A 19,791-nucleotide genomic window follows, 5' to 3' on the forward strand; every position below is an offset into this window, starting at 1 on the left:
AGCTTTTTCACCGTCAAGTCTTTTGCCATTCAGAGGCCTATTAGTAGGGCTTTGTACTCTGCTTTGTTATTGGATGCTTTAAAGCCTAGAGTGATTGCCTACTCGAGCATTTAACCATTTGGGGTGGTAAGGGGCCACGCCTACTCCTGAGCCCTTGTAGTTGGATGCGTCGCCAACGTGCAAATGCCAGAAATCTTCATTGGGTGAAGCAGGCGTGGCTAGGGTGTGTTTGGCTGCCTCCGAAGTGTCGTTGGGTGGCTCTGTTGCGTCTCCTAAGCGAGGCGTGAATACACGATAGGGAGCTGTGGAGCTGAGGCCATGTTACACATTGTAGAAGATGCTCAACTGTCGGTATCAGGCCATTCTAAAGTTGAATTATGGAGCAAAGGTCGGTTAGGGCCGTGTGACGCGTAGTAGGAGGTGATGCTCAACTGCCAATACATGTTACTCCTATGTAGAATCTTCTGGGGCAACGAGGACAAAACTTGCTTTCTAGTGTCCTTTTAGTGTTTGTCTGCCATTGGCATGCCTTTTGGGTTGAGTTGTTACATTTGTCAAAAAATAGTGCGTTATGAAGATGATTGTGTGCGTCTGAAGGTATAACTTGATCTTCCGGGTTGCAACGATTGTTGCCAAAGTTAGCTTTTAAACTTCTGGTAGCTGGTTTCTGCATCGAGGAAAACTTTTGAACTGTGGAATACAGGTAGTTGGGCTCCCAGCTCTTCTCATATGAAGGTAGAGCTTATTGATGCTTCAGATTAGCGGGGGACTTTATATTTAAGATCGCTTGGATTTGCCTTAAATGTGCATCGGCAAGCCTTGTCCCAAAGTTCATGCTTTTTTACCAAAGCGAAAGAGTCTGCCATAGTTAGATCTTCTTTCATGATCAATTCTTCGAACATCAGGTGGTCTATTGAGAGTCATTTCTGGAAGGTTAAACTAGCTATTAAGTCGTTACATCTGACTATCTTTGCCTTCTCTGCTTTGAACTTCTTCATATAGTTATGAAATGATTCCTTTGGGTTCATTTTAACGTTGAACAAGTGGTTGAACTTCTTCTTGATCGAGCGACATGATGAATATTCTTTGGTGAAAACCAAAAAAAGTTCGTCAAAACTTCCGATGGATTGTGGCAGCAGGGTGTGGAATCAATCTTGCGTCTCGCTTTGTAGAGTGATGGTGAATATCTTGCACATGAGAATGTTGTTGTTCCGATAGAGGATCATTGCACTTTGACAGTGCTTTAACTGTTTCTCCAGGTCTTCATCCCCTTTGAAGGATGCAAAATGCGGAATGCTGAACTTGCGTGAAGGCTCTGCTTGCTTGATCTCGTCCATGAAGGGTGACTTGCTTATGTTGGTCATGTCCCGTCGTAGTGCATCATCAGTGACCCTATTGCATTGGAAATCGCGCAATTGCTAGTTTAAGAGCCTCTCTACCTTTTCTTGAATTTGCCTTTGTTAGGGTAAATGAGCTCTCGGCTGCTCCCGATCGTGACCTGCTGGTCTTGGCTGCTCTTTGATGTGAAATATCCTAACACTCAAATTAAAACCCTATGATTGTAGTATATGAAAGTAAGAATCGTTTTATACCGGGGATTAGAAGGGATGCTAATCTACTCTAAACTGACTTAAAAATACAAAACAAAACTTAAAAACACTTAACTAGACTTATATGACTCAAAACAAACTAAAAAGACTCAAAACACACAAATCAAGTTAAATTGACTCGAAACAGACTCTAAGAAGTTATTTGGACGAATTTTAGACTATTAAGACTCAAAATACTAAATTGGATAGATTTGAACACGTTTCTAACTAATCTAACACACTTAATTAAAGGGGAGATTGATTTGGACGAAATTAAAGTAAAAACAAACAAATTTAAAGACTTAAACAACTTTGGACGAAATTAGGGAAAACTATGGGTGATAAGCTAGCTAAAGGGTCATTCTCCACACATGACACACTTGTATACAAATTGATTTCCAGTTGGTTTTCCAATAAACCATGAACCTTAACACCCCAGATTAACCGTTAACAACACTAATTAACCCTCAGATTTTCCTTAAGTCGTTGAATTGGATGGAATACGCATCGGCAACCAAATTATTCTTCAATAGTTCCCTACATGAATAGCACAATAGAGATACAATCAAAGATCATTAAGCCTTGTGAAAATCATAAGCATTGACAGGGCATTCGTAACTATAAACAGCATGATACTCTTGCCAGGAATTTACTTAACACGATTGTGACTAGCAACCTCCACTACTTATGAATATAAGTTCATAACAATTAGGTGAAACTCCCTTATATTCTAGCATCAAATTCATGCATGCAAACTAAGCGGGCCCTTTTAATCAACACATAAGAATAAGTTCTTAATCAAACAGTTAAGTAAATTGTATTCACAATTTATGAAATCACAACTGAAAGTAATCAATTCATATTGCAAATATAATCATGGTTTCAAAGTCTCCTCTAGCTAAAACAAGTTTAGCTCCTCATATTCGCAAAACAAAAATAATTAAACTTAAACATTAAAAACAAAGATAGAATACATCTAGAAACACTCCAGGTAGCTCATCCTTCCTTCCTTGATGTGCACAATGGGGATTTGTGTGAATTTAGGCTCTTGAGGGGTGGTGTGAAATTGTGGTAAAGGGTGGTGCTTATGAGTGCTGCGGCATCATGTATTTATAGGGTGAAGGGAATGCACAAAATTGGGCTGAAAAGGAGAGGAATTAGCACTCCAAATCACCAAAGAACAATGACACTTTCAATCAGATTCCAGGAAGGACAAGGAATGGTCCTTGTGGCAGACCGGGGGGCCCCTATAGAACAAATTCCCTCAGATGGAGAAGATTCCGAAAAGGAAATCTCAATCCAATCGCTGGGTGAATAACGAGTGGGACCGGTTGGATCAAACTGTGATCCATACTGAAAAAGAGAAAGCTTACGCTTCATTTTGATATGAATTCTTCTAGAACTTCTAGAAGGGTTACATGTGGCATAAACTTAGGCATGAAAATAGGGCTTCTAGAACCTGATATTTAGGTGATTTAATGTGAAAAGGAGTCCTTTTTGCAGCTGGAATTAAGGTAGGAAAAGATTAGGATATGATAAGATAAGATAAGGTAGGATAAGGTTAGGTTGTTTGGATAATGTTCCATGTTTCTTGCTCTTTCCTTATCTTCTTTGTCTTGAACTTGTTTCTCCAGATTTGTAGCATGTTCCTAGCCTCATTTGACTTCAAATTTGTTCATCCACCTTGCTCCATATGCAAGCTATCCATTCCATGCCCAAAACTACTCAAAATAGCTCCAAAATGCACTTTCTTGCCAACTTTGCCATTAGGACTTACAAACACACGAAAATAGCTTAAATAACTATAATAAATAGAAACTAACTATGTAAATGCAAAGAAACAAGCTAACAAAATCGCATAAATATGCTCCTATCACTATTCCATGTGTTCGGCTCATCTATGCAGTGGTTGCGGTGCATGTAGTATGTTCCTAGCGAGCGAGTGAATTTCTTATAGGTTGATGATTGACGGTTGAACTTGAGCCGGATTAAGTGACTGCTTCTCTCTGTCCGTCGTGTTGCCTACTCCAATGTGAGTTGAAGGATGCTTCTTATGGGCCTAGTCGCGAATGAACGCTTCGCCTGGAAGGCTACTCATGTTGATTATCAAAGTGTGGCCCCAACCATGAATGTATGCTCGTCTATGGGCTTATTCAAGAGTGCACACTCATTCGAGTGTGGCCCTAACCATGAATGTATGCTTGTCTATGGGCCTAGTCGAGAGTGCACGCTTATTCGAGCTCTAAGACGGGAGTATACACTATCTCGAGGGCCCAGTAGAGAGTGTACATTGCCGGAACAATCAGTTTGTGGCTGATCGAATGGCTGTTTGTCGGGATGCTGTTGGAGAGGTTCTTCGTCTGCCCTTGTCCTACTTCGGGACACCTTGTATGGGCACATTGCATCTTGGTACGCTGCAAGAGCTAATTCACCAAGGTCATCTGTTGTCCAATGGCGTTTGTTAACTCTATGACTTGTTGAAATAAGTGTTGTTCTCCGTTTGGGTTAAAAGAGCTTGGACAGAATGAGTCTCCTTGGGTAGTGAAAGTATGGTAAACTTCAGGTGCGACATTTGAGTTGGGAAATTAATACACCACGGGAGTGGGTTGAATTGCATACGCCGCACGCGGGTGTGAGGCTAGGGCTCGGCTCGGTAACGGGTTTGGCTAGCGTTGCTTAGGCCATCTTGCCTTAGGCTTGGGCCCGTGTGAGCTTAAATGGCATAGCTTGGACCGATGTTGCTTTTTTGGTGATTGCCATAATGGGGCTTTATGGTGGTGGTGCCGCTCCACTTGTCGCGTTTAGCCTCGTGGATCGCCATGGTCTCATTTCTTGAATGTTGGAATTTCTGTTTGTTGAGATTCTTGAATCTCTTGTCATTGTATTTCTCTTTTACGTTTTATCTAAGAATTTTTATTTAGTAAGAACATATGAAAAATCTACAAATGAACAAGAAAACAAAAAATCTTGAACGCGAGAGTCTTCTACGAACTTGTGACTCAAGCTCTCAATAAAAGCATCAATTTGTGGAAGCAAATTTCCGCCTTCTTCTTCTTGGACGAAAATGCACCTACAAAATAATTAACAACTTAGGTCAAGGCCAAGAGCCTCACGCACCCACGATGAATGAGGGGGCTTTGGCCAAAGAACCTCCAATGCCAAATTTAGAATTTGAGAGAGAATATGTTTAGAGAAATTTTGGAGAATTTTAGAAGAGAATTGGACTTAAGTTTTTGGGAGAAATGAGGGCTATTTATAGGGGTGTGCTGACCCCTATTTGGAGAAAAGGGGTCCGGCCATTTATGGTGGTTTTTTGCTAAATAATATCTTGCAATCAATTAAGAAATTAATTAGAAAATTAATCAATTAATTTTGGTAATTAATCCTAATTTGAAAAGAATAAATAGGGTTTGCCTTGTGGGTCGGATTTGATGAGGATTGATGAAATATGTTTTGAATAAATACGTATTTTGATCATCTTTGACCTTCATTGAGCCATTATTGTCTACTTTTTGTGCGTGGGAGTTCCAGTATGCCTTGAGGGTCATTTTGATTTTTTTCATTCATCCAAGAATCCATATTTTTCTTGATTATTTTTTGCTCCACAAATGCTTTTAAAACAAATTATATGTAGTTTAAAAAATAAAAAATTGTTGATGTGGCAATTGGTTAAAACCTCATAATAAAATCTTAGAAAGAAATCAATGTTTGATCTAACATATATTGAAAAAAATGCAAGGGATTCTAATTTCTCCCTTTAAATATGCAACTTACAAGACTTGTAGTTGAAGTAATATACTAATATTTATTCATTTATTCAAGATTCTGTTCGACTTCCCGTGGTCAAGGCTTCAAGCTTTATTAGTAGATGATGAAGCCAAACAATCACATATAGTGGTGGAGGCCCACATGGTGAGGGGGGTTTTGCTTAGCCTGGTGTGAGAGTGACACTTGACTTAGATGTCACTAGGATCAAAATTCAAGCAAACATAGATCTAATAATTTAATAAATAACACAACTTATGCAGGAGGAAGAAATCAAACAAATAGCTCCAATCACAAAATGATGTGAATCCGATGCCTTATTTAAATCCCAAAATTTCCCCCATTTATTAAAGTGAAAATACATTGAAAATTAGAAATTCATGCACCAAACAATGTATATTGCACATTTGTTTTTTAATCATTAGATGAGATGAGTTTAGTTTATTTTTTTTAAAGTGTATAAAGACATTTTATCATTTAATTTGCCAAATATATCATACATTGTTGTATAATAAAATTGTTTAAAACATACGAGTCATATGATACATGTGACTTATGGTCAATAACCTGTTGTATGTTTAAGATAAGAGCACTAAATCATGTTTCATCTCATAAATCATGTCAAATAAAACATACGGACTGAAATCGTAATATCTCTCTACATATAAAGCCAGGAGGCCTTTTTGAGGTCACCGACTTCACGAAAAAATTTAGGACAAAAATATCTCTCAAACAAAAAAGTTCAAAAACAATCTAAAATTATTCATAAAACCTTTGTGCATATCCATGAAGGGAGTTGAGGTTTTTTCTTTTTATTTTTTTATTTTTTTTATTTTATTTTATTTTTTACTGGATGGAATAAGAGAGGAAGAGAGTGAAAAAAAGAATAAAAACAAAATGGTTAATAATAATAATAAAAAATAAAAAAACAGTGTTTGCATCTACAACCTCCGCTGGGCTTCTAGTTTGTTGGCTACCACCGGTGTGGGGGTTCGTGCGTGTGTATTTGTGACGGTCGTGTTCCCCAAACCCAAAAACCCCATAAAAATTATATAAACATTTTGGGTGGACCGCGGAAGCTGGAGGAGGAGATTGATTGTTTCGATTGAAAGGATTAAATTGCATTGAACGCAGTCGATTGAAGCAGAAAAGGAAGAAGATTTTGGCGATGGGGGATGCCAAGAGGAACACTTCTTCTTCTTCTTCCGGCAGTGACGAGGAGATACGAGCACAAGTGGCCAAGGTGGTGGAGGAGGTGAAGGAGCTGCAGGACAAAGCTGCTTCCTTTGTATCCAGAGCCGCCACCGACGAGCAATCCCTCCGCCAGCGCGCCCAATCTCTCGATTCCTCCATCCGCCGCCTCCGCTCCCAGCTTTATTCACTGCTTTCCAGCAAGGCCTTGGATCCCAAGTTAGCAGAAAAGGTAAGTTCTTTCGACCCCTTTTCTGGTTTTTGTATCCTTCTGCTGCTTCTGCATGTCTGTGCATGTAAATCCAACTGCTGAAATTGCTGATTTAGCTTATTTCCTGGATCCATTCATCGTCCATTTTGTGATTTTGCTTTCCGGGATTGTAATTTTTCATGAAATTGAAATGGAATGTTTGGAATTTATGGGTGTTTTGGATGGATATGTTAATGGCAGCTGGAAGAAGATTTGCAGAGGGCCACATGTGTGTTGGTGGATGGCGAGGCCGCTTCGTTTCATCCTGGGAAATCTCAGGGTACCCTTTTCATTAACTGCCTCATTGATCATTTAATCTGAGGTTTTTGCTTTAGTTTTGTGTTAATTGCTTGGATTGAGCCGTTGTATGTATGTTAAAGGGTTAAAATTTACGCAGGAGGAGGGTTTCTAAGGATGTTTCTCGGTCCTATCAATGTGCGTTCCTCTAGCAAAGATATCCAACTCAAGGTTAAAGAGGAATACAACGCTTACAGAGTAAGTAATACGTCTTATTGCTTTACGCTTTTCTCCTAATTTGCTTTTTATTCTGGTATAGAACATATATCGTGAGCTAAATGTACACAATGTTTTGAAAACTGGTGGAATATATTCATCTTGCATTGGAGGTAACAATAGTATTCCTTACTTTAAATATGCTAAGTGAAGAATCAGTTATTGGGATCATGCCTTTAGTTCATGGTTACCAACTGAGCCAACTAATTACAGTCAATAGGGCCTAGGAAGAACCTAAGACTTATTCATGCTTAAGTGGTTTCACGTACAAAAAAAGACCACTTTGTCTCTTTCTTGAATTATTTTTCAAAGGATGGTTTTTGTTTCCCTTTTTTAATAGCCCTTTGAATGACACATGTGACATAAACGATCTCTATGATTTCAGGATAATCGGGGTTTATTCCTTCATTCCATGACTTTTTTGTCTTTTTTTTTTTTTTTTTTTTTTAATTTCCTCTCACTAACAAGCTATCTTGAATTGCAATAGGTATACGTTTCAATACAACTAGAAGGCCCTTGAGGTTAAATTGACTACTTATTCTTCCATCAGAGATAAATAAGTGTGCTTGGAAATTCTTATCATTCATCTTAGTGATTTATGCTAATCAACATAACATCAAGGTCATAAATGTTTTACTTGCCCCCTTTTTGTAATTATGCCTTCTTGTTTTCGTTGAGATCTGCTCCCTGAGAGTAGAATTGACTCATATAGTATGCTTTCCCTCATGCTGCTTCGTTACTCTTTATCTCATATAGCTACTTTCTCCATCTTGACTACAAAGAGTGTCAAGCAAAAATAGTTTGAGCAGCTTACATACAATGATGTTACTCTGGAGCAGGATAGAACTGCCCTGCTATTCCTTATTTTTCCAGCAACACTACTTATACTAAGATCTTGGATTTGGGATGGATGTTTGCCAGCGTTTCCAGTTCAGGCTTACCAGGTACATTGAGATCACGTGTTTCATATCGTATGATTTGAATGTGCTGATATTTGTGTCTATATGGATGATTTCATAATGGATTTGACTTGATTTTTTTGCTTATCAAGGCATGGCTGTTATTCCTCTACACTGGTTTGGCCCTGCGAGAAAACATACTGAGAGTAAATGGAAGTGATATTCGTCCATGGTAAATACATAGCATCTTTCCTCCGACATTTTTTCCTTTTCCCTGGCTGTTATTCCTCTACACTGGTTTACAAGATAAAATAACCAAGTTTGTGACCTCTTATGCTCAACTTGGGTCGATAACATCTGTAGTTTCTTTACAATAATGAAGCTGAATTAAGTCAAGTTCTGTGTGCGCATGCAGGCGTTTGTTTATATATATTGGTTCCAAATTGTGTTGGTTCAACTAGTACTTGTAATCACGTAAGGACTGTTTAGGATCCATATATAATTTCAGAGTAATTGTAATATCTGTTCTCTCTTTTCCTAAGTAATGTAAAAGTCACATTTTTTGAGGTATCATTTATTGAGGTGTGAAGGTGGATAAAACCAAGGAAACTTTGTCTATAATTGTTATTCATGGTCAATCTGATGACTTAGTACTATTATTTTTCATAACTTATCACAGAAATTTCTTGTGCCCACTTTTGTGATTTGGGTTGAAGGTACATAAACCAAGGAAACGTTGTTTGCAATTGTAATTCATAGTCAATCTTATGACTTGGTACTATAATTTTTCACAACTTACCACGTTAACTCGGATATGATTTCTTTTGTCATCCCATGCATTCATTCTTCTGGTGGAGCTTAATTCACGACAAACCCATATGTTGTCAAAATGGTCATTCATGCATCTATTTTGGTTGGTTAATTGGCATTGTAACTGAACAAACGAATTTCTTATACTCATATGCTTGTGCAGGTGGATATACCATCACTATTGTGCTGTGTTTATGGCCCTTGTTAGTCTCACATGGGAGATTAAAGGACAACCAAATTGTTCCCAAAAGCAGGTAACTTTTTTGTTTTATTGTGTGTTAGTGTTAATAGCTTTGGCGCCGTTAATGATTTTGTTAAATCTTGTCCAGAGAGGTGTGCAACTTTTCCTACAATGGGCTATGATGCAAGGAGTTGCTATGCTTTTACAAAATAGATATCAACGCCAGAGACTCTATACTCGAATTGCATTGGGAAAGGTTCCATTAAAAAGATAAATTGTTTGATTACAAAATTTAAGCCTGATTCTGGCGTTTTATATATTTGTTTTGCAATTTCAGGCCAAAAGAATGGATGTGGTCTGGGGAGAAACAGCGGGCGTAGATGGTCAATTGTGGATTCTATGTCCAATACTATTTGTTTTACAGGTGATTGGACAACTTGATTAGTTTTTACATATGGCAGAATTTGAACTAAGGATCTACCGCTACCCCACCTTATCCCAATCCCACTTGAGCTAAAGCTCATGGGCAGTTGGTAGATGTATGATTTAACCATGCTAAATGCAACCTTGTTAACTGACTGCATTGACTTAATCATGCGTCTTAGGAGTTTGCATGATATGCAGCAGAACGAATTGGTGAAGAAAAATCATAGTCTGTAGACTTTCGATTGAGTAGTTTTCTTTTAAGTTGCAGCACAAAATGATAGGTTGTATCACTTATGCTTGCCTTCGTGCAAGATAGAGATTGGACTGGTACACCACAGATAAACTGAAATAGGTTATGTATGATGTGCAAGTGGGTGGGTGGGAAAAGTTGCGTAAGTAGTGATTCGTTCTTTCAATGAAATGCAATGCAGACCAAGTCTGCTCCATTTTTTAATTCTATCCAGTGACTTAAATGCAATAATAACTGAATAATTGTTTGTGCTTCTTGTTGTAGGGTTTTGAGGCATATGTCGGAATACAGTTGCTCACAACTGCTTTTATTGGCGTTGTTTCGGAATGGCAGGTAATTTTTACCGAAAGCTTCCTCTGATTTATGTGAACAAGAACAAAATTGAAAAAGCATCATGTTGTCTTCAGAAATTAGACAGTTTGATGAGCCTCCTGTAATTTTCAAAAACAGAAGGGCTAACATTACATCTTCACGAAACATCAAGAGAACTTGGTGTAGTTTACTCAAAAGTGGAACCATATGTGACGGGAAAAATATTTTTGGCAGGTGAGTTTTTGCGGCGTGCTGTTAGTTTTAATGGCAGTTGGGAACTTTGTAAATACGGTACAGACGCTTATGGTGAAGTCGAGGTTTAAGGCAAAGATGAAAAGAAGTAAGAGCAAGCAGGATCTGTAGTAAGGAAGGGCCGACCCCAATCGGTAGGATTAATCTCCCTGGAGCATCATAGGAACTCATTTTTGTAATTTTTTTCTGTTTACTAAAAGTTGTTTCAACACTGGTAGCGAAAATTGCCTTTCGTTTTGAGCTTTTTATGAATGTAGAATTGATTACTTTACGAGTTTGGTCTGGTCTTGAGTTAATTGTTTGTACACAAAAATGTTCGGTATATGGGATTTACATGCATCTACAGTTGAAAGTCAAGTCACGAATGTGCTCATCGGCCATTTCATGCGTGTGCAACATCATCTTCTGTTGGTCGCATGCACGTGAACAATTGTCGTTGGCATTGACATATAATTAGAGAGAGATTGCTAACATGTAATTAGAGAGACGATTGTCGTTGTCGTTAGCATTGGCATATAATTGGAGAGACAGTGAAAGCAGAAAAGTGAAAACTAGTGCATGAAAAAAAGGGTTTGGTTTTCAGCCACGTACTAGACGCTCGGGAGTACACGTGATGCAAAAGGAAGGAGTCTCATCACACAGCCTTTTCATCTTGAAATGGAACTTGGAAAAGACACCATCACTACAATGCTTTGATTACGAAATACAAGGAATAAAGTGTAAACAATGTGGAATGATTTCCGTACACGCCTACATGGAAATAAAGGAAAATGGTAAAGAATGATCTTTACCGGATATTTTTCCTAGAGATCCTAGGAATCCATGATTGTAACATTTCATCGTACTTCGTGTGATCATAAATCATTTTAAATTTTAAAATTTAAAATTAAATATAAATAGTACGTAACGAAAACTGACTGCACGATGTACGATGAAAGATCATGATTGCGAGAGGATCTCGGGGAAAAGGATTCGGCGAGGATCCTCTTTTCTGGAAATAAACACAAGTGTGCAAATAAAAAAAATAGGTGTGCAGAAATTACTTTTCTAAATATATCTCAAAGTGTATAAATAACGGCAAATGAATTATGTAAAACAAACATGAGATGTGCATGAAGTGAAAAATGGTATACAGAAATAACTTTCCTAGATAAATCTGAGATTTTCACATCATTTTCAACTGGCAACATCTCAGATAAAAGAGAATGCTTTCAACAACTTGAGCTACGGTCCTCGGTAATAATACAACATTGATCAAACAATGCAAATTACATCCGGATATGAATACTTTGATAATTTTAATAATCATGTGTACATGTCTTATGAACAAAGGGCCCCATCACTCATGTAATTAACTTGAAAAACAAGAAAGAATAAAAAGAATCAATTCAATGGAAGTTCATGTCCACTATTTATAACTGTCTTTATATATATATATATATATATATATATATATATTCTATAGTGATTTTTCTGTACATTTGTTTATCAATTGGGAAGGGTGTTGCGTTGGGGATTTGGAGAGAGGGAACGAAGGAGAGTTGCAATCGGGTAGATTTGGGAAATGAATATAGTGTGGAATTCTAACCGGAATAAAAATTGAGAAGGGAAGCCTGAGTGGAGGCTTGGGTCTCTAGTATTTATTATTGTGGAAACTTCAAAAAGAATTTAGATATATATTAGAGGTTATTTTGGGAATAATAGTGAGTGAGAAAATAACATTTTAAGTTTTTTAACTTTTTTTGGTGGGTGGGGAGATGAGTATAGCAGCATGTTTATATTTTAGTTAATCATTCATAGATTATCTTTACAAAAAAAAAAAAAAAACTATTGAGACGTTCATTTTGACACATGTTTTGTTTCATTTTGCTTCTTTTTACTAAAAGCAACAAATAAATTAAGATGCATGTATTTATCAATTTTAATTGTTACAAGTTCTTCCCTGGTTTGTTGAACCTTTAATACTTGTTGCAGAAAGAGAAATAGTACAGCCTGGGACCTTCGTAAAATTAGATGTTTAATTTTTTTTTATCTTAAAAAATGGAACAATTGGTGGTAAGCCAATAGAATTTTATGGGATAATTTTTCTGTATTCCATAATTCTGAATAAAAGTTACATACCATCCTTGTTACAAAGGGAAACAAATAAAGGACATAATACCTTTCCTAAACAATGACTCTAGTAATTACAAAAATATTTACATTCCTTTTCTCCTAAATATTTACTTTTTCCAATACTCCCTCTCAAGTATGCCCAACTTGACAAGTGAATCACCAAACCTTCTGCTACATACGGCATGGGTAAGAACATCTGCAAGTTGTTCATCTGAGTTCACAAATGGTATTGACACAATCTTCTTCTCCAGCTTTTCTTTGATAAAATGTCTATCCACTTCAACATGCTTAGTCCTGTTATGTTGTACCAGATTCTCGGCTATCTCTTTAGCGGACTTATTATCACAATACAACTTTATTGCCTCCTTTTGTTTGAAACCAAGACTCCAAAGTAACGTTCGCAACCAAAGCATCTCGCACACACCATGTGCCATTCCCCGATCAGCAGAAGATCTTGATACCACATTTTGCTTCTTACTTTGCCAAGTAACCAAATTACCTCCAACGAATGTAAAATACCCAGATGTAGATCTTCTATCAGTCACATCATCTGTCCAATCAGCGTCTGTAAACCCCTCGATCCTCATATGTCCATGACATTCATACAAAATTCCTTTACCCGGAGCAGACTTCAAGTATGCTAAGATTCTCATTACTATCGCCATATGATCCACACTTGGTGAGTGCATGAATTGACTGACCACACTTACCGCATACGCAATATCTGGACGAGTGTGAGATAAATAAATCAATCTCCCCACCAGTCTTTGATATCTACCTTTATCAACCGATTCCTGATCTGGATAAATCCCCAAATAATGCTTCTCTACGATAGGAGTGTCCACAGGTTTACACCCCAACATGCCTGTTTCCTTTAATAAATCTAGAACATATTTACGCTGAGACAAGAAAATACCTCTAGATGATTGAGCGACTTCCATGCCAAGAAAAATTTTTAGGTCTCCCAAACTCTTCATCTCAAACAATGCGGCTAGGTTTTGTTCACGCTTCACCATCTATTCTGAATCATCACCAGTTATTATCATGTCATCTACATAAATGATTAAAGTAGTCACTTTACCACTTCTCCGCTCTACAAATAATGTATGATCTGAATGGCTTTGATAATACCCAATCCTCCTTATAACCTGAGTAAATCTACCAAACGACACACGAGGTGATTGCTTAAGTCCATAGAGTGACTTTCGCAATCTACACACTCTGGTCTTCCCTCTGGCATTGTACCTTAGAGGAAGATCCATATCTACCTCTTCTTCCAAGTACCCATGAAGAAAGGCAATTTTCACATCAAACTGTTTTAGTGGCCAATTTAAGTTTGCAGCTAAAGAAATCAGAACACGTATCGTATTCATCTTTGCTATTGGAGAAAATGTCTCCTGATAATCAATACCATAAGTTTGAGTATAACCTTTGCTACTAACCTTGTTTTATATCTATCTACCGATCCATCCACCTTGTATTTAACTGTAAAGACCCATCTACACCTAACTGGCTTCTTTCTTTTGGGTAGCTCCATTATCTCCTATGTATCATTTTTATGTAGTGTCATCATTTCCTCATCCATTGCAGCAACCCATTTAGGATCCCTCAATGCCTCCTCAACTCGGGTTGGTACTTGGATTGCTTCCACATTGTTAACCCATGCTTGACGTTATGGTGCAAAGCTTGAGCATGACACATAGTTAGCTATTGGATACTTCACTTTCCCTTCAGGAGAAAACATATCAAGAGCAACACCACGATTTTTCCTTGGCGGCAACTGATATATATTGATAATATTATCTTGATTAGTTACATGAGCATTATAGTACTTACCTCAGGAATATTCAGAGAAGACACATTGGGTGGCACTATGCAGTTCGAGAGAGAGGGGGTTATGGATTCGGCCACTACTTGCTGCTGTAGTGGCATACCTGGTTCGGCACTTTCCTGTTGAGCCCTTGCATCACACTCGGCAATTTCCTGGCCTTTCATCACACTCGATAACACCCTTTCCTGCATCACACTTGGCTTCTTGCTGAGACCCATTATCCACATTCTCGGTATTTCCTTTCTGAGAGTCTCCATTAATATTTTTATCACCAAATGCTCCCCCTAAGCTACATATTTCCAACCAACCAAGATCACTTGTAGTCTCCCCCTGGTGATCAGAAAGTGTTGAAAACGAAGCATAAAAGAACTCAGATTCAGAAAAAGTAACATCCATGGTCATATACATATGGCGAGTTTCAGGATGGTAGCACTTATACCCTTTTTGTTGAGGAGCAAATCCCAGAAAAACGCACCGGTGAGCACACAGATCTAACTTACTTCGATGAACCTTGTGGATATGGACATAAGCTACACACCCGAATATACGAGGAGTAAGATGATTACTTGATACGATGGGTACAAAATTGGTCAATACTTTAAGAGGTGTTCTAAAGTCCACAACCCGGGAAGGCATACGATTAATAACATACACATCATAGGTGACGGCTTCAGGCCAGAACCGTTTAGGTACGGATGCACCAATGAGCAAAGCACGGGCAGTCTCCAGGATATGACGGTTATTTCTCTCAGCAACTCCATTTTATTGTGGGGTATTAGTCTCATGTAGAGTTCCTTGATCCTAAAGGAAACAGGACAACTCGAAACCAATATACTCTCCTCCATTATCAGAGCGGAGAACTTTAATAACAGAGGAATATTGTGTTGCTACCATTTGAGAAAAAGATCGAAACACCATACTTACATCACTTTTATTTTTCATCACATAAATCCACGTCATATGAGTGCAATCATCAACAAAAGTAATAAACCATTTAACCCCGGACGTTGTACTAACAGGAAAGAGACCCCAAACATCTGAATGCACAAGATCAAAGGGAAACAATCTTTTATTCATACTAGGAGGAAACGTAACGCGATGACTCTTCGCGAAAATACATACTTCACAATGTAAGTCTGATTCTTTTATATCATGAAATAAACTAGGCAACATATACCTTAAATAACCAAAGGAAGCATGTCCTAAGCGACGATGCAATAACCACACTTCTTGTAAATTATTAGTATGGGATGCTCGAACCGTATTGGCTCTGCCAGGAACGACGTCATCCACATAATATAACCCCTCTCTCTTAGTGCCACACCCAATTATCTCATTGGTCTGAATATCCTAAAGCAAACAAAACAGTTGATACATAAGTACAACACAATCTAATTGCTCAGTAACTTGAGGAATAGATAACAAATTATGAGATAACGAGGGAACAAGCAAGCAGTGATGAAGGGGAAGGGCCGACGTGAGGTGCACTGTGCCGGCCCCCAAAACTGGTCTTGTTGTTCCATTAGCAGTTGCTATACACTTCTGTGGACTTGTTGTCATACTAGAAAATAAATTCTTATCAAAAGTCATATGATCAGTTGGACCCAAGTCTAGAATCCAACCTGTATGATGTTTTATATCAGAGGCTAAAAGAACACGCCCCATACTACCTGGAGTGGCCGGGGTTTCACTAGGAGTGGTCCTGGTCAACAAGCTTTGACTTGAATCGCTTGAGGAGGGCACGACATCCTTGGTGGTAGTGGCAACGGATGCCCAGCTTCCACTTGCTCCATTAGCAGCTCTTTCCTTGGTACGTAATTTCTTCTTCAATTTGGGTACTCCATGTTTCTGAAAACATATATCCTCTGTATGACGGGTTTGACCACAAAAAGTGCACTTCAGATCATCTTTGTTTTCCCAAGTGAATGGCCAAGAATTGGCCGATGGAGATGGGTTTAAAAACCGGCTACCAGAAGGTGGCCATGATATCATAACTACTGGAGGAGCTCCTCCTTGGTTCCCCACGCCACTACTTCCCATCATAGTTGCATGGCGTTGTGCTTCTCACTTAACAACGAAGAACACCTCCTCTACAAATGGTAATGGTTGAGTTCTCAAAATATCACTACGCACTTTGTCAAAAATATCATCAAGCCTTGCTAGGAAGGCATACACACGATGTAACATCCCACATCGCTCAGGGGAGTGATCCTTATATGTATATTCCCATCCCTACCTAGCACGAGGCCTTTTGGGAGCTCACTGGCTTCGGGTTCCGTAGGAACTCTGAAGTTAAGCGAGTAGTGCGCGAGAGCAATCCCATAATGGGTGACCCACTGGGAAGTTGCTCGTGAGTTCCCAAAAACAAAACTGTGAGGGCGTGGTCGGGGCCCAAAGCGGACAATATCGTGCTACGGTGGTGGAGCGGGCCCGGGAAGTGGTTCCCCCTGGGCCAGGATGTGACAATTTGGTATTAGAGCCTAACCTTGGTCGTGTGTGTGCCGACAAGGACGTCGGGCCCCTAAGGGGGGTGGATTGTAACATCCCACATCGCCCAGGGGAGTGATCCTTATATGTATATTCCCATCCCTACCTAGCACGAGGCCTTTTGGGAGCTCAATGGCTTCGGGTTCCGTAAGAACTCCGAAGTTAAGCGAGTAGTGCATGAGAGCAATCCCATAATGGGTGACCCACTGGGAAGTTGCTCGTGAGTTCCCAAAAACAAAACCGTGAGGGCGTGGTCGGGGCCCAAAGCGGACAATATCGTGCTACGGTGGTGGAGCGGGCCCGGGAAGTGGTCCGCCCCGGGCCGGGATGTGACACACGATCCAATTAAATTTCTTCTCAGAGTGTCTTCAAGTCAACAGCACACTCCATCTTGATTAGTCTTCTTTAATCCAATGCTTGCCAAACCGCTTTGAGATCGACATAGTATACACCAATAGGTCTTCCTTCCTAGCAAAGTCGAAATGACTTCACCTTCTACTCATAAATTTGAGAAATATCAGACCCATCAAAATACATTCGAGCAACCTCTTCCCATACTTCTTTAGTTGTACGAAGATGAATGAAAAATCCCATGATGGTAGGATCCATGGAATTAATCAACCACCCTTTCACAATTGCGTTCCCCGTCTCCCAAGCTTCACACTCAGCACTATTCTCCTTGGTCTCCTTGACGCTCCCTGTCATTAACCCTTTCTTGCCACGGCCAGCGATATACATCTCCAATACCTTGGACCACATATGATAGTTTGACCCATTCAGCTTTACAGTACTTGGTACGGCTAAAGCATCACTCTGAATAATAAACCGAATTCACAACTGAGCCGTGGATAGAGCCATATGCTTCGCCCTCCAACTTTAGCCTTAACTCACCTTTGTCCCCCGTCATTGATCATGTCACGGTACACCACAAAGAACACACACACAAGCCGTAGCAGTACACGGCCCACTGCACTGCAGTTAGTTTTTCTGCGGCAAAGATGCAGCAAAAATAACCAAGCAGCTTTCCTTCTCACGACACAAGCAGCACGGTGGTGGGATTAAGGTTACAGTTGGCTCTGGTGCCAAATAGAATTTTACGGGATAACTTTTCTGTATTCCATAATTCTGAATAAAAGGTACATACAATCCTTGTTACAAAAGGAAACAAATAAAGGACATAATTACAAAAATATTTAGATTCCTTTTCTCCTAAATATTTACTTTTTCCAATAAAGCCATGGTTATCCACAATTTTTAGGAGTCGAAAAGACTCACAGAGGCATTTCAACCTCTCCCTGGCCACAAGTCTGGCTTCCACACCAACAACTGATTTCGAACCCGAGACCTCCAGTTTTTAGTTTGAAGGAAGCATCACAATCCATCATTTACCACTGGGCCACCAGCTCGTGGTTAAATTAGATGTTTAATTAATCTTTCCACTAACACCAATCAAGTACATTCCTCTTTGTTCCATGTGCTGTATTTTAAAAACCTAATTATTTGTAATTAACTATTAGAGACATGTGTTATATATATATATATATATATATATATATATATATATATATATATATATATTTTTCCAACTCATACAAACACGTAAAGTGGGTGAAAAGATTCGAAGGCTTGTAAGCAAAACTATGTGGCATTTTGAGATAGGAAATAAATACAGTAACATGCAGAAGAATATTGGGCAAGATTTGAAACAGGAAAAAAAAAAGAAGAAAAAAAGAAAAGAAAAAAGAGCTAATCATTAATCGTGAGATTAATTTGAGAAGTGTACATTGTCTATTGAGTGACTCAAACCTGCAAAACTTCTTGGAATTCTTCAACGCACATTTAACCATTAAATTCAACAATGTATAAACTTGTTATGATCTTTATAAACTACATTAAAATTGAAAAACCTAATCACGAGATACAATTAAGAACTGCTTTGCATTAGAGAAGAGAAGGTAAATTAATATTCAGATAGAAACTGCAAGTTTGCTTCTTATAGAATTAGCCTGGATGTTGGGTTGTCAGTACTGAAGGTAAATTTTTGTTTGAAAACATATCTAGGGTTTTAAGACAAATTTGTGTAGTTTTGGATTTTGTGACATATTTGGCACCAAAAAGAAAATGGTCTAATAAGTTTAAAATTTTGGGTCAGATTCCAGGACACACGCTTTTGACACACATTTTGATATTTATTTTGTGTGGACCACTGTGTAATGTATTTCAACAATACCATCTATATTTTAGTACATCATTTATAGATCATTCTTGCAAAAAATTAGACAAATCCAAAACCCTTAAGACATCCATTTGTAGTGAAGAAAATTAATGAATACGATCTACAAAGAAACACTAACTTCAATCTAATGATCATTTGGTTTTGGATTTGAGCGATCTTGGTAGATATGATTTTTGAGATGAGATAAAAAAATAAATGATTAGATAGTTAAAAAACATGTGTCAAAAACGTATGTCTCCGGATCTTTACCTTATAATTTTTGGTGAAAACATGTTATTGACTACAGATGGAAACAAGCAAATCAAAGATTGATAAGTTCTAACCAACCCAAAATAATTATATAAGCAAGTCAACCCTTTTTGGAACACATTATTATATATTCATACAGCACAATAATAACTGGCAATAATAAGAGACTTGGATGTATTTACCGACAAATATTCAATCATGCATTTGTTTTGTGATAAATATTAAAATACATGATATTGCATAAATTTACTTAAAATATTATCACAGTTATATGTTTATATGCTTATATTCGATATGTGATTGTATTTATCAAACTAATCACACATTGTTACATAATTAAATTAAAATATATAATTATATGCATAATTAAGTTGAAATATTGTAACAAGCCTTGTCCGTTATCTTTTATATATATACACACACATACACACAGAC

At 38.2% G+C, this 19,791-nt stretch overlaps 1 protein-coding gene across 1 annotated transcript; it reads left to right on the forward strand.

The window, feature by feature from the left end:
* Positions 1 to 6,296: 6,296 nt before the first annotated feature.
* On the forward strand, positions 6,297 to 10,795 carry LOC103962661 (transmembrane protein 120 homolog). Its single transcript, XM_009375405.3, has 10 exons — positions 6,297 to 6,777; positions 6,997 to 7,075; positions 7,193 to 7,290; positions 8,148 to 8,252; positions 8,360 to 8,439; positions 9,181 to 9,271; positions 9,347 to 9,454; positions 9,536 to 9,622; positions 10,139 to 10,207; positions 10,421 to 10,795. The coding sequence occupies exons 1-10, from the start codon at positions 6,523 to 6,525 to the stop codon at positions 10,547 to 10,549; spliced, it is 1,101 nt and encodes a 366-aa protein (XP_009373680.2). The 5' UTR covers positions 6,297 to 6,522; the 3' UTR covers positions 10,550 to 10,795.
* The last annotated feature ends 8,996 nt before the right edge of the window (positions 10,796 to 19,791 follow it).

This window comes from the organism of the source record quoted next, unplaced genomic scaffold (assembly GCF_019419815.1).
Source record: "Pyrus x bretschneideri cultivar Hongxiangsu unplaced genomic scaffold, Pyrus_bretschneideri_v1 Contig42, whole genome shotgun sequence".
Taxonomy (NCBI): Eukaryota; Viridiplantae; Streptophyta; class Magnoliopsida; order Rosales; family Rosaceae; genus Pyrus; species Pyrus x bretschneideri.

Coding starts and splice junctions, on each gene's coding strand:
- LOC103962661 (XM_009375405.3), top strand. CDS start 6,523: ATGGGGGATGCCAAGAGGAACACTTCTTCTTCTTCTTCCGGCAGTGAC. Junction 8,253..8,359: donor TTCCAGTTCAGGCTTACCAG/GTACATTGAGAT, acceptor TTGCTTATCAAG/GCATGGCTGTTATTCCTCTA. Junction 9,455..9,535: donor CTCGAATTGCATTGGGAAAG/GTTCCATTAAAA, acceptor TTGCAATTTCAG/GCCAAAAGAATGGATGTGGT.